The sequence below is a fragment of the Oncorhynchus masou genome, chromosome 13 (genome assembly GCF_036934945.1).
Source record: "Oncorhynchus masou masou isolate Uvic2021 chromosome 13, UVic_Omas_1.1, whole genome shotgun sequence".
Classification (NCBI taxonomy): domain Eukaryota; kingdom Metazoa; phylum Chordata; class Actinopteri; order Salmoniformes; family Salmonidae; genus Oncorhynchus; species Oncorhynchus masou.
The window spans coordinates 26,989,627-27,003,811 of NC_088224.1; the positions used below are offsets into that span (position 1 = coordinate 26,989,627).

The window sequence follows — 14,185 nt, forward strand, 5'->3', positions numbered from 1 at the left end:
TCCACTTTAAATTATTGAAGTTTTATTTATATGAAATTATCCGTGCATGTGACATTTAAATATTAGTATGAGGAACGTTAGTTAACATAAGCTTCTGTCCGGGGAAAAAATGTAGCATTGAGCAACGAGGAAACGCCGTAACAAAGTATTTCCCGCGCTATCGCCTGCTTGTTGTACTCAATCGTAGCTAGAATTTCAAGTTGTGTTCTGCAAAATCTATCGAAATGGCAGTTTTCGAGTCACCAAAACCCAGAATAAACCATTCTATGCTTTCTCAATATATCAGCAGGGCGATTTGCTTCGTTGGACGTGTTGAGAAGGTAATATGTTAGTGTTGTTATTGGGCCTATCGTTAGTTCAGCACTAGAAATTGGATGGCCGTCTTGACGAAAGGGTCGTGGTGGTACACAGCCAGAAATGGCAATGAAATTCGCTACTTTTATAACTAGCTAGTTTGCATGACTAAATCGCAATTCATTATTTTGTCGTCTATGACAGGTCCATCCAACTGGAAAATCATTCACTCTTTCGGATGGAGAAGGGAAGTCTGCATCAGTGGAACTTAACGATCCCGTGAGTACAGTTGCAAGACTTAACCAGCCAACTACAGTAGACTGGCTGAACAGTAGACTGGCTGAACAGTAGCTATCTTCTAGGAATTAGGAATGAAACAATCTGACAATAACAACATGGCATCACAAAACTGAAAGTGAACATTGTACTTGAGTTTCAAAGGCATATGGCTATTAGTGCATTGCCTGATGTAACATTTGTTTCTCTTTCCCAGCTTGATGAGGAGCTGAGTGGGGTGGTGGAGGTGGTTGGTGTAGTGTCCAACAAAGGGGCAATAATGGCCTCCGCATACAACATGCTCAGAGAAGACCAAGGCATTCCTTTCGGTAAGTATGTCATCTCTCCTGTGGAGAAGGGAATGTGTTCTCAAAGGTACACTCTGCAAAGTTACATCATTATACACAGTGACTTCCTGCAACGAAATCTAAAAAAAATATGCTCTTGCCAATGTGGGCAGCGCAGCATACCTCAAGGGAGGGCACAGATTTGGGAGAAACTGTAGTGGTGGTCTAATTTGAATTCTTGTTGATGATGTTGCCCCACGGTGTGGTGAAATTGCTGAGTGAACTTTTTAACTTGCCAAAGACTTTAGCTGGTTTGACGTCTCTGTTTTTTTTTTACAGATCTATGTTTTTGCATATAATATGTTTTCTTTTCGTTTCCAGACCTGGAGCTGTACAATGAAGCCCTGAAAGTCATCCATGAATACCCCCAGTACTATCCATTTGAATTAGCCACCAGTGGATGAGCACTATCCACTTATTCATTCAGATCATTGTCAATGTGAACCTCAATTGTCTTGTTGCCTTTTTCTTCTATATATCTCAGTTCTAAATAGATATGTATAGTTAGGGGAAAAAAACTATTTCTTTGTTTTGAAAATAAAAGCCTTTAACTTGTCTGAGTTTAGTCATTATAACAATGTTTGTAAATAAACCTAAAATAACCTGTGATAGAGTTTATCAGCATCAACTGAACTGTGCATTATTGACATCTCAACCAAGTTATTTTCTCAGGATAAATGATATAAACTGTATTTCAAATCTGAATTGAAATGGCTGTGTTATATTACCCTCTGTTGGTACAAATGTTCAACACAAGCTACTGTACTGCTGTAACCACACTTCTCTACCTTGCCACCAAGTGGTGAGGTGGGGACTAAAATAAGCTTCAACACACTTATCAGCAAAAAGTGATGTTTCCCCACACAATAACTGAATTTAAACTTTCAAGACTGTTTCTTATATTGTATCACAGGAATGTTTTCATGGGTGGAGTTGGGATTGTGTTCATCACATTGTTTTGACAAATGCTCTCTAAATATTATGACATCTATGAATGGTTCGCATTCTTGACTTAATCTGAGATATACAAATTGACAGTGAACAACACTAGTGTAATATTCAAACTAATGTCCTCATCTGTAGAAGTTGCACAGACAGTATGCCTTTCTCAATCGAGTCATTATATAGAAGACCTGTTTTTGGGGCTGGTTGGAGAACTTCAAGTTCCTCAGTGTTCACATCACTGAGGATCTCTCATGGTCCACACACCTACACAAATGTGAAGAGGGCATGACAACGCCTCTTCCCCCTCAGGAGGATGAAAAGAACTGTCATTGGGCCTCAGATATTCAAAAAATTAATACAGCTGGACCATTGATAGAATCTTGACTGGCTGCATCACCGCTTGGAATGACAACTGCTTGGCATCTGACCACAAGGCGCTACAGAGGACAGTGGGTACGTCACTGGGCGTGGTCAGAGGAAGGGCATAAAAATGGTCAAAGACTGTTCTCTCTGCTACCGCACGGCAAGCAGCACCGATACATCAAATCTCGAACCAACAAGACCCTGAACAGCTTCTAACCCCAAATCATAAGACTGCTAAATAGTTAACCAAATAGCTGCCCAGACTTTCTGCATTGATGCTTTTTGCACTAGCTTTTTTGACTCTACTGTTTATTATCTATCCTAGTCACTTTATTCCATACATATCAACCTCAATTACTTCCTACCCCTGCACATCATCTCGGTACTGGTAACCCTTGAATTGCCAGGTTATTGTTACTCATTGTGTATTTATTATAAATGTTATTATTACGTGTTATTACATTTTTATGTGTAAGCTGTCATTGTAAATACGAATTTGTTCTTAAATTACTTGCCTAATTAAATAAAGGTTATATAAAAAATAAAGTCATTTAATTTAAAAAAAGGTCTATTTCTCTATTTTCTCTCTGCATTGTTGGGAAGGGCCCATAAGTAAGCATTTCACTGTTAGCCTACACCTGTTGTTTATGAAGCATGTGACAAATAAAATTGTATTTGATTTTGAAATGAAACATAAATAAAATATTGCTTAATGGCACAAGAGCTGTAATGATTGCCTGATAGTGGTACTATTATTTGAGACGTTGCTTACTATATTCTTCTCCTTGATGGGTGGAAAAGGAGAAGAGTAGCCGAGGGGAATGCAGGACAGCTGCATATTGTGGCATATTCAGACATAATGTAGATACATACAAGATTGTTAAGTTGCTAGCCTATCACCTTCACTGGATATCAATTCTCCCAATCAGAGCCAGTCTGTCACAGAGAGGGAGAGAGTGACTCTGACTAACTCTTATTTTGTAATAGTTTGCATACCAAGGCAGACATTTCTTCATTTAACTTCATGTTGCTCTTTTTCATGAATGTAACGACTCTCCATCATACAATGTGAACTATGTTTAAAACAACCTCTTTCCCAGTTTCACATATCTACCCCAGCATCATGCCTATCAGGTACCCATCTAAAAGGCTTGATACAACCACATGAAGCACTCAAACCAGTCAAATGTTAAGCCGAAAACTGCCACGTGTTTAACAAATGATCCAAGTATGAAAACTGCCACGTGTTTAACAAATGATCCAAGTATGGCGGATTCAGGAAAACTATATACCCGCAGGCCACTCATGTACGAGCACCCAAGGGCACAAAATTATCTTTCCTGAGTTCTGCTTGCTAGTGCAGATACATGTAACACTTTGAAGTCACGTTTCGTACATTTTGAGCAATTCTTTTTTATTAAACTGAACACCCAGAGTTCAGGCCGGACAAATGTAATTTTCAGTTTTAAAACCAAGCCTCGTTGGTGCTTGTACACAGGCTGCAAGGCAAATGCTGTAAAAAGGGGAAAAGGTCACACACCAGCTTCTCTGCAGCATCACATCTCCCTAAATGACAGGCCTTGTGGAATTTATCTACTTCAATACCATGGATGCCACTGCAAGTCCTATCAAGGGCTTATTCATTAGAACATTTAGAATATTGCAGATAGAACATGAAACCTTGAGAATTTTGCAGATAGAACATGGCACATTTAGAATGTTGCAGAAAGAACACAGACCTTTAGAATGTTTCCGATAGAACATGGAACCTTTGGAATGTGTCTGATAGAACATGGAACGTTTAGAATGTTGCCATATTTATATCCGCAGCAGCCCTCTGACCATTGGACCCTGTTGAACAGCACACCCCCATGTCTAGTCATATTTGGTGTTTTGGCCTCACGGATGCCAGACAGTGCAAACTCCCAACTGATGGTAAGACAAGACAACCTGTGTTAGATTCCCCTTCTCTCCATCAGAGCCTGCCGCCTCCGTGGAGTTGTTTTCTATATGGTCTAATGTTGTTTGTCAATCATTATCTCAGTCGCATGTTTAGTTGCTGCACCAGGAGAGATGGCAGGAAGCCGCCCTCCAAACCCCCTGGCCGGTGGTGGCGGGGCTGGCATCGGTCCTGCCGCCAGGCTCTGTTGGTTTAACAGCCTGGCCCAGACACCCAGCCTGAGCCCAGACACTGACTCAGTACCCACTCACACAGTGCCAGAGCATGGCTTTCAGCACCACACTGAATAATAATAACACTACACGCCACTGAGCAGACACTTTCATCCAAATCGACTTACAGCACAGTACAGTGCATACATTTTTTGTAAGTGTAGGCCTTTGTAATCCCTGTGGGAATTGAAGCCACAACCTTGGATTTAGCTATAGCGTCCTGCTCTTACCAACAGAATAACACAGGACTTCAATTCCAGCCAGGCAGTTATCAAGGAACATTCCTTCAACATTCTCGGAAGCAGAACCTTTTGACAGGCATGTTCTGTGGTTTGACATCTTTATAGTCTACTGTGCCGTGACACAGGGTTAGTAGTGCCTGGAAGGAGAAGCATCATGATCCCTGTCACACAGTGTAGATGTAGATCACTTCCCCCCTCCAGCTAGTGAGCACCCTCCTAGGCACCCTTCAACTAGGGAACTAGGGAAGTTTATGGCCGATTCCTCAGGAGGACATTTTAAGTATTGTGAAATACAAATATTTTAGGCTACTAATGCAACTAACTCCTGTGTCCTATTGTGAATATGGGTTGGTAATTTGAGCATTTTAACAGTTCGTAATGTAGTTTAGACTGTGTTTGATAATATGTCACGAAGTTTGCTCTCTTGGGTTCCTGTGATAGTGAGTGACCTTAATGAAGTTACATCTTCAGAAAAACACATTGTGTCAACATCTGTAGTCCTTCTGGCCTATTGCACCAAACCTGACATATCTCATGTGAAGATTGCTAACCTTTTCAGCTAGAGCAACCCCTCTTAGACACTTTGATTTACTTCGTCTGGAATTGCCATAAAAACCCTGTCGGTCATGTCTCCTTACTGTGAGTTATAGGAAGGAGACAGGGACAGTGATGATGTTTCTTTCATATTGCAGTCATCCAGATGAGGTCTGGTACTTGCTATTCCATGAACCTGTGGGGTTGCTGCTTGAAGTGGGTCCAAGATGTTACTCAAAGGTCATTGGTCAATGATGTTTTTCTCCTATTCCTTTTCTTTAACAGATAATTCACTCCATCCCTACGCTCTTAGAAAGAAAGGTGCTGTCTAGAACCTACAAGGGTTACTTGGCTGTCCCAATAGGAGAACCCTTTGAAGAACCCTTTTTGTTTCCAGATAGAACCCTTTCCACAGAGGGTTCTACATAGAACCCCAAAGGTTCTCCTCTGGGGACAGCCAAAAAATCATTTTGGATCCCTTTTGGTGTAGATTGCTGACCTACATGTACTCCAGACCTAGGTAAAAATTGTCACCGAAACTCTTGAAGTGCACATTACTTATGTGGTTTGACCAACATACAAGGTGGGCCAAGTTGGCACTTTTGGGATTATTACATTGGCTTCATTGTAAGCTCGCCTACCGGTCAAGCTAAATCAAGTGCACTTCCATTTTTTGGAAGGATTTGCCTTATATTTGATCCAGGTCTACAGTACTCATGTGTTTTACCCCTTAAGTCATATCTCGGGCCATATTGGCCCTGTTGAGTTCTAGTAGCATGTCGGTGAGGGTTGGTATTTGACCCAGTGGATCATGGTAGAAACTCAATCACTCTGAACATTGAACCATGCATTGTGTGCTGGATGAGTAAGTGCTCACATTAAAATCTTCAAAGATCGAGTAGTAAAACCCTTCAGGGCGGGGGGCGGTGGGGGGGGGGGGGTGGGGGGTTGTCTGTGGGTTCAATAAGACTCAATTGCCTTGATTGACTCAATCGCCTACAGCTATGAATGTCAACTAGTACAGTAGTAGTCCCACTAAGGTTATTTATTTGATTGTAACACATTCATAACATTAGAGGTTGGGTGGGAAGGATGTTGAAGGTTGATAGGCCATAATGTGGTTTATGCATAGGGCCTATGAATAAATATTATAGACCAACAGTTGGCATTAATGATGACTGAGAAAACAAGGTGGTGAGACTGGCCTCAATATTGTAGAGTGAAAAAACTGATTTACTATTGATGTTATCAATATGAAAAATGTGCAATAACCTAAACTCATTTTCCCCCATCAATCTGATAAGAATCAGCCCTGTAGCTTTATACAATACTGGTAAAGGGAGGCATCCCCGTGCTGTTTGACAACAGTGCGATGATAGGTGCGCTTCATAAATATTCAGTGTTCCCAGTGCAGCCCCCTCGTGCAGGTTTTAATCGATTCGAGCGGGTCGATCACCGTTGCTCTCTCTTGCTTTAGGACTAAACCGTGATTAAAAAAAACTCGCCCACCGGATTATGTAATTGAGACCAAATGAACGGACTATTACTGTGATTGATTGTATTTAAATGAGAATCAAGGTAAGGTTTAATTGAATTGAAACTATATTATGTAACACATTCGTGTCAAGTGTAGGCTATTGAACACGTAGAGAGAATATTGTTGTAGACAATCCAATGACAATCGCATTTGTTGCATATTGTATTCCAGATTGAAATGTATTTTATTTATTTTTATTTTTTAAAATAGTGATAATAATGATGAGTTCGGTGTTGTCTGCGCTTTTAAATCAATCAATCCGTTGATTTGATAGCATTAACTTGTTCTCCGAATAATTCTCAGGAATTATGCATTTACAATCACACATTTACAAGGAAATATTTGCAGCTAAATATTATGAATAAGGCTGGGACAAATTCAAATAACTCGATAAAATTAAATTCATGAAATAAAAAAATATTTTGTAACTAAATGGGAACATTTTCTGAATAAAAAATTGTCTGACCATATCCTGAAAATTACTGCTGTAAAGGCAAACAGTAACTGGCAATAACTTTGGTAAAATAAACTGATGATTTCACACAGAGAGCAGTGATTCAGGTTTCCTGGATAGTCATTATGAAGTTACAGCTGCAGCTATTCCCTCAGTGGAGGCTTCATGTACAACCTGTCCTCTTTGCTTGCAAACAAACGATGATATCGCATTAGCCCAAATTGAGCTGGCGTCATTTAAAGTTGTATTATGGTGTTGCCGCCCTCTAGTGTGTACAGAAGTCATAGCACTCTTCTGTGACTAGAAGTGTGTGTGTGCGTGTGTGTCTGTTTGTGTGTCTGTGTGTTCTGAATTAGGAGAAGTTGTCTCAAACTTATGTTTGGTTGGTTCTAGGCTGAGCTGCTGGACAAGATATCAAGATGAGGAAGGTTGTGGAGCTATTGCTCCTCGTGTTGGTACTAACACACACAGCCAGGGGTCAGGGCAGGAGGAGGAAGGGCCAGAGAGACGACAACCAGGTCCTCCAAAAGGAAGGGAAAAGTAAGTGGGTTCCATTCTTTAATTCATTAATCCATTAATTCATTAATACATTCATGTATTCATTCACTTACCTGCAATCCTCTCCACCCTGTCTCTCTTTCCACCCCCCCAATAGTTCTGATCTGCCCGGTGGAGATCATGTTCATCCTGGACAGCTCAGAGAAGGCCAAGGTGCTGCTGTTTGAGAAGCAGAAAGACTTCGTCCTGCGTTTCAGCACGCGGCTCATGCAGATCCAGGCAGCAGGTTGGAGACTGAGGTTGAGGCTGGCTGCACTGCAGTACAGCAGGTTGGTACTGTAGAGGTTAGAGGGATGAGGCTGACTGCACTGCAGTACAGCAGGTTGGTACTGTAGAGGTTAGAGGGATGAGGCTGACTGCACTGCAGTACAGCAGGTTGGTACTGTAGAGGTTAGAGGGATGAGGCTGGCTGCACTGCAGTACAGCAGGTTGGTACTGTAGAGGTTAGAGGGATGAGGCTGGCTGCACTGCAGTACAGCAGGTTGGTACTGTAGAGGTTAGAGGGATGAGGCTGGCTGCACTGCAGTACAGAAGGTTGGTACTGTAGAGGTTAGAGGGATGAGGCTGGCTGCACTCATCCCTCTACAGTATAGCAGGTTGGTACTGTAGAAGTTAGAGGGATGAGGCTGGCTGCACTGCAGTACAGCAGGTTGGTACTGTAGAGGTTAGAGGGATGAGGCTGGCTGCACTGCAGTACAGCAGGTTGGTACTGTAGAGATTGGAGGGATGAGCTAACAACCAGAGAGGTTCTATCCCATGGTAGCCGGGAGTGGGCTGGCAACCAGTGGGTTGCTGGCATTAGTATCCCACTGAAGATGTCATCTTCTGCCCTTGTGCCCTCGAGCAAGGCACTTAACTCTAACTGCTTACCATCTAACGTCTCTAGATTTAACTGCTCTCCATCTAACGTCTCTAGATTTAACTGCTCTCCATCTAACATCTCTAGATTTAACTGCTCTCCATCTAACATCTCTAGATTTAACTGCTCTCCATCTAACGTCTCTAGATTTAACTGCTCTCCATCTAACATCTCTAGATTTAACTGCTCTCCATCTAACATCTCCAGGTTTAACTGCTCTCCATCTAACATCTCTAGATTTGACTGCTCTCCATCTAACGTCTCTAGATTTAACTGCTCTCCATCTAATGTCTCTAGATTTAACTGCTCTCCATCTAATGTCTCTCGGTTTAACTGCTCTCCATCTAACGTCTCTAGGTTTAACTGCTCTCCATCTAACATCTCTAGGTTTAACTGCTCTCCATCTAATGTCTCTAGGTTTAACTGCTCTCCATCTAACGTCTCTAGGTTTAACTGCTCTCCATCTTCTTCTTCTTCTTTTTCTTCTCCTCCTAGTTCTGTTTCTCTGGAGCACAACTTCCGGGACTGGCAGGATGTGGATGTGTTCCAGAGCAGAGTGGCGTCCATGGCCTACATCGGACACGGAACCTACTCAGCCTACGCCATCACTAACGCTACACAGGTCTGCATATCATCATCCAGTAGCATTTTACTTGGATTGTCCCTTGAAGATGGTTGATGGATGTTAAACTAACCATCAACCAACCATTCAACTAACTCTCCACTAAACCTAAACCTCACCCTAGTCTTAGCCCCAAGCCAATAGGGTTGCATATGAAAGTTGGTTGATAGTTGGATTATCCATAGAGGACTATCCAAAAAAAAGTCATCCCAATTGAGAACAAAGTGCACCACACCAAAAAACAAGTGTTCGACCCAATATCAAAGTACAATCAAATGATTATAACACCCAGATGTTTAGCCGTGAGACAGCGGCCAACAGCCTGAGGGTGATGTTGCTGATGACTGACGGCGTGGACCATCCCCGTAGCCCCAGTGCTGTGACCGCCGCATCCGAGGCCAAGAACCACAACATTCGTCTGTTCACCATCGGGCTGTCGGGTCTACCCAGGGATATGCCCACCAATGCCAGGTTACGTTCCATCGCCAGCTCCCCGCCACAGCAGCACGTCCTCAGCCTCACAGACAACCTGCTGGAGGATAAACTTTTCAGAGAACTGGTGAGTGGTGGTGGGAGTGAGCTGTCCTCAAGGATACCAACATGTCTTGACATTGCCATAAACCTCTAGATGTTTATGTTTTCCTTCACCCCCTAAATCCCAATTCAGGAGGGCCCACGCAGTGAGTTACCTGACCAGGATTAAAATGGCTCAATCTAAACATGTACATTACTTGAGCACCTAAGTGTGAGCTATCAAAATATAAAGTGCTGTTATTTCTTGTTTTTTTAGAACACGCTTGTCAATACAGGGGTAAGTATGTCCCTTTTTCTTGTAACCATCCATTTGGAATGTAAAGATGACTATCTCTGAGGTGTCTACTCAAATGTTGTTTCCCTTGGTTCCAGTGCCCACAGCCGAAGTCCTGTCTGTGTGATAAAGGAGAAAGAGGTCCCACTGGAAGCCCGGTGAGTCCACTTCTGTCTCATCGTCTAACCTATTCTTGTTTTTGCTCAAAAGCATCCTCTAGTAGCCAGTACATACCATATGCTATAACTCTTCTTCAGTTTTTATTTTGTTGTCCTCTTCTGTCTTTTGTCAATTCATTCAATTCAGGAACTACACTGACGTTTTAATTCCAATTGTCGTCATTGAAAAGCACTGACTGGTTTGATGAATTGACCTCATGTGTCCAGGTTGATGTGTCCAGGTTGACAGTACAGAGGAGCAGTAATCCTCAGACAGGCCTGTGTTATTGCTGGCATGTTCACCAGTTGGACAACCTTGGGCAGTAAAACCCCCTACATGTCCTTTTGTATGCAAACAGAGGTTTTTCCAGTAATAGCCCCCCTGTCCCTAACCCACCCTAAACTGCTCAACGCCCCTGTAACACCCCTGAATACTCATAGCAGGTGCTCATAGCCGGGGCATCTGGCCTCTTTGTAGGCCTCTGTGTATACAAGAGTGGTCCTGGGCATCACATCAAAGAGTAGGAAGTGTTTCCCACACTGCAAGTGTAGCAGGCCTGTACTGTGTAAGGGGTCAAAGGGTCATGGCGTAAAATAAAATAATAGAGTAGTGGGACTTGACTAGCAGGCCTTTTGAAGAGAGGCTTTTGGCTGGAAGCAGTGGTCAAGGATAGGAGATTAAGTGTGGGCAAACACACAGGGAGGGGATGAGCATTAGGGTGTTAGGGAGTTAACTGAGGTTATAAGGTACAGAGGCCCCTCACACTATTGAGTTAACTGAGTCAATACGGCACAGAGGCCCCTGACACTATTGAGTTATATGAGGCTATACGACACAGAGGCCCCTCACACTATTGAGTTAACTGAGTCAATACGGCACATAGGCCCCTGACACTATTGAGTTATTTGAGGCTATACGGCACAGAGGCCCCTGACACTATTGAGTTAACTGAGTCAATACGGCACAGAGGCCCCTGACACTATTGAGTTATTTGAGGCTATACAGAACATGAGGCCCCTCACACTATTGAGTTATTTGAGGCTATACAGCACAGAGGCCCCTCACACTATTGAGTTATTTGAGGCTATACGGCACAGAGGCCCCTCACACTATTGAGTTATATGAGTCAATACGGCACATAGGCCCCTGACACTATTGAGTTATTTGAGGCTATACAGCACAGAGGCCCCTGACACTATTGAGTTAACTGAGTCAATATGGCACAGAGGCCCCTGACACTATTGAGTTATTTGAGTCTATACAGCACAGAGGCCCCTGACACTATTGAGTTATTTGAGGCTATACGGCACAGAGGCCCCTGACACTATTGAGTTAACTGAGGCTATACGGCACAGAGGCCCCTGACACTATTGAGTTAACTGAGGCTATACGGCACAGAGGCCTCTGACACTACTGAGTTATTTGAGTCTATACGGCACAGAGGCCCCTGACACTATTGAGTTATTTGAGTCTATACGGCACAGAGGCCCCTCACACTATTGAGTTATTTGAGGCTATACGGCACAGAGGCCCGTGACACTATTGAGTTATTTGAGGCTATACGGCACAGAGTCCCCTGACACTATTGAGTTATTTGAGTCTATACGGCACAGAGGCCCCTGACACTATTGAGTTATATGAGGATATAAGGGACAGAGGCCCGTGACACTATTGAGTTATTTGAGTCTATACGGCACAGAGTCCCATGACACTATTGAGTTATTTGAGTCTATACGGCACAGAGTCCCATGACACTATTGAGTTATTTGAGGCTATACGGCACAGAGGCCCCTGACACTATTGAGTTATATGAGGATATACGGCACAGAGGCCCCTGACACTATTGAGTTATTTGAGTCTATACGGCACAGAGGCCCCTGACACTATTGAGTTATATGAGGATATAAGGCACAGAGGCCCCTGACACTATTGAGTTATTTGAGTCTATACGGCACAGAGGCCCCTGACACTATTGAGTTATATGAGGATATACGGCACAGAGGCCCGTGACACTATTGAGTTATATGAGGATATACGGCACAGAGACCCGTGACACTATTGAGTTATATGAGGCTATACAGCACAGAGGCCCCTCACACTATTGAGTTATATGAGGATATACGGCACAGAGGCCCCTGACACTACTGAGTTATTTGAGGCTATACGGCACAGAGGCCCCTCACACTATTGAGTTATTTGAGGCTATACGGCACAAAGGCCCCTCACACTCTTGAGTTATTTGAGTCTATACGGCACAGAGGCCCCTCACACTATTGAGTTATATGAGGCTATACGGCACAGAGGCCCCTCACACTATTGAGTTATTTGAGTCTATACGGCACAGAGGCCCCTCACACTATTGAGTTATTTGAGTCTATACGGCACAGAGGCCCCTCACACTATTGAGTTATTTGAGTCTATACGGCACAGAGGCCCCTCACGCTATTGAGTTATATGAGGCTATGAGGCACAGAGTCCCCTGACACTATTGAGTTATATGAGGATATACGGCACAGAGGCCCCTGACACTATTGAGTTATTTGAGTCTATACGGCACAGAGGCCCCTGACACTATTGAGTTATATGAGGATATAAGGCACAGAGGCCCCTGACACTATTGAGTTATTTGAGTCTATACGGCACAGAGGCCCCTGACACTATTGAGTTATATGAGGATATACGGCACAGAGGCCCGTGACACTATTGAGTTATTTGAGGATATACGGCACAGAGACCCGTGACACTATTGAGTTATATGAGGCTATACGGCACAGAGGCCCCTCACACTATTGAGTTATATGAGGATATACGGCACAGAGGCCCCTGACACTACTGAGTTATTTGAGGCTATACGGCACAGAGGCCCCTCACACTATTGAGTTATTTGAGGCTATACGGCACAAAGGCCCCTCACACTCTTGAGTTATTTGAGTCTATACGGCACAGAGGCCCCTCACACTATTGAGTTATATGAGGCTATACGGCACAGAGGCCCCTCACACTATTGAGTTATTTGAGTCTATACGGCACAGAGGCCCCTCACACTATTGAGTTATTTGAGTCTATACGGCACAGAGGCCCCTCACACTATTGAGTTATTTGAGTCTATACGGCACAGAGGCCCCTCACACTATTGAGTTATATGAGGCTATAAGGCACAGAGTCCCCTGACACTATTGAGTTATTTGAGGATATACGGCACAGAGGCCCCTGACACTATTGAGTTATATGAGGATATACGGCACAGAGTCCCGTGACACTATTGAGTTATTTGAGGATATACGGCACAGAGGCCCCTGACACTATTGAGTTATATGAGGATATAAGGCACAGAGGCCCGTGACACTATTGAGTTATTTGAGTCTATACGGCACAGAGTCCCATGACACTATTGAGTTATATGAGGATATACGGCACAGAGGCCCGTGACACTATTGAGTTATTTGAGGCTATACGGCACAGAGGCCCATGACACCATTGAGTTATTTGAGGCTATAAGGCACAGAGGCCCGTGACACTATTGAGTTATTTGAGGCTATACGGCACAGAGGCCCATGACAATATTGAGTTATTTGAGTCTATACGGCACAGAGGCCCCTCACACTATTGAGTTATTTGAGTCTATACGGCACAGAGGCCCCTCACACTATTGAGTTATATGAGGCTATACGGCACAGAGTCCCCTGACACTATTGAGTTATTTGAGGATATACGGCACAGAGGCCTATCACACTATTGAGTTATATGAGGATATACGGCACAGAGGCCCGTGACACTATTGAGTTATATGAGGATATACGGCACAGAGACCCGTGACACTATTGAGTTATATGAGGCTATACGGCACAGAGGCCCCTCACACTATTGAGTTATATGAGGCTATACGGCACAGAGGCCCCTCACACTATTGAGTTATTTGAGTCTATACGGCACAGAGGCCCCTCACACTATTGAGTTATTTGAGTCTATACAGCACAGAGGCCCCTCACACTATTGAGTTATTTGAGTCTATACG

General features: G+C 43.4%; 2 protein-coding genes across 2 annotated transcripts in view; both read left to right on the forward strand.

Annotated features, from left to right (window-relative positions):
• Nucleotides 1-120: 120 nt before the first annotated feature.
• Nucleotides 121-1,472, forward strand: LOC135552024 (replication protein A 14 kDa subunit-like). Its single transcript, XM_064983377.1, has 4 exons — nt 121-320; nt 499-573; nt 788-899; nt 1,239-1,472. Exons 1-4 carry the CDS (start codon nt 225-227, stop codon nt 1,319-1,321), a joined length of 366 nt encoding a protein of 121 aa, XP_064839449.1. The 5' UTR covers nt 121-224; the 3' UTR covers nt 1,322-1,472.
• A 6,111-nt stretch (nt 1,473-7,583) lies between these two features.
• Nucleotides 7,584-14,185, forward strand: part of col28a1a (collagen, type XXVIII, alpha 1a) — a 46,614-nt gene continuing 40,012 nt past the window's right edge. The window contains exons 1-6 of the mRNA XM_064985459.1: nt 7,584-7,704; nt 7,820-7,991; nt 9,077-9,203; nt 9,496-9,762; nt 9,994-10,014; nt 10,110-10,169. Coding sequence (XP_064841531.1) covers nt 7,584-7,704; nt 7,820-7,991; nt 9,077-9,203; nt 9,496-9,762; nt 9,994-10,014; nt 10,110-10,169 — 768 coding nt within the window. The remainder of the gene's footprint in view (nt 7,705-7,819; nt 7,992-9,076; nt 9,204-9,495; nt 9,763-9,993; nt 10,015-10,109; nt 10,170-14,185) is intronic.

What these genes read in the sequence shown, in the direction of transcription:
- LOC135552024 (XM_064983377.1), top strand. Translation starts at nt 225, where the DNA reads ATGGCAGTTTTCGAGTCACCAAAACCCAGAATAAACCATTCTATGCTT. An exon ending in TCGTTGGACGTGTTGAGAAG is followed by an intron (nt 321 to 498) that starts GTAATATGTTAG and finishes CGTCTATGACAG; the next exon opens with GTCCATCCAACTGGAAAATC. An exon ending in AGACCAAGGCATTCCTTTCG is followed by an intron (nt 900 to 1,238) that starts GTAAGTATGTCA and finishes TTTCGTTTCCAG; the next exon opens with ACCTGGAGCTGTACAATGAA.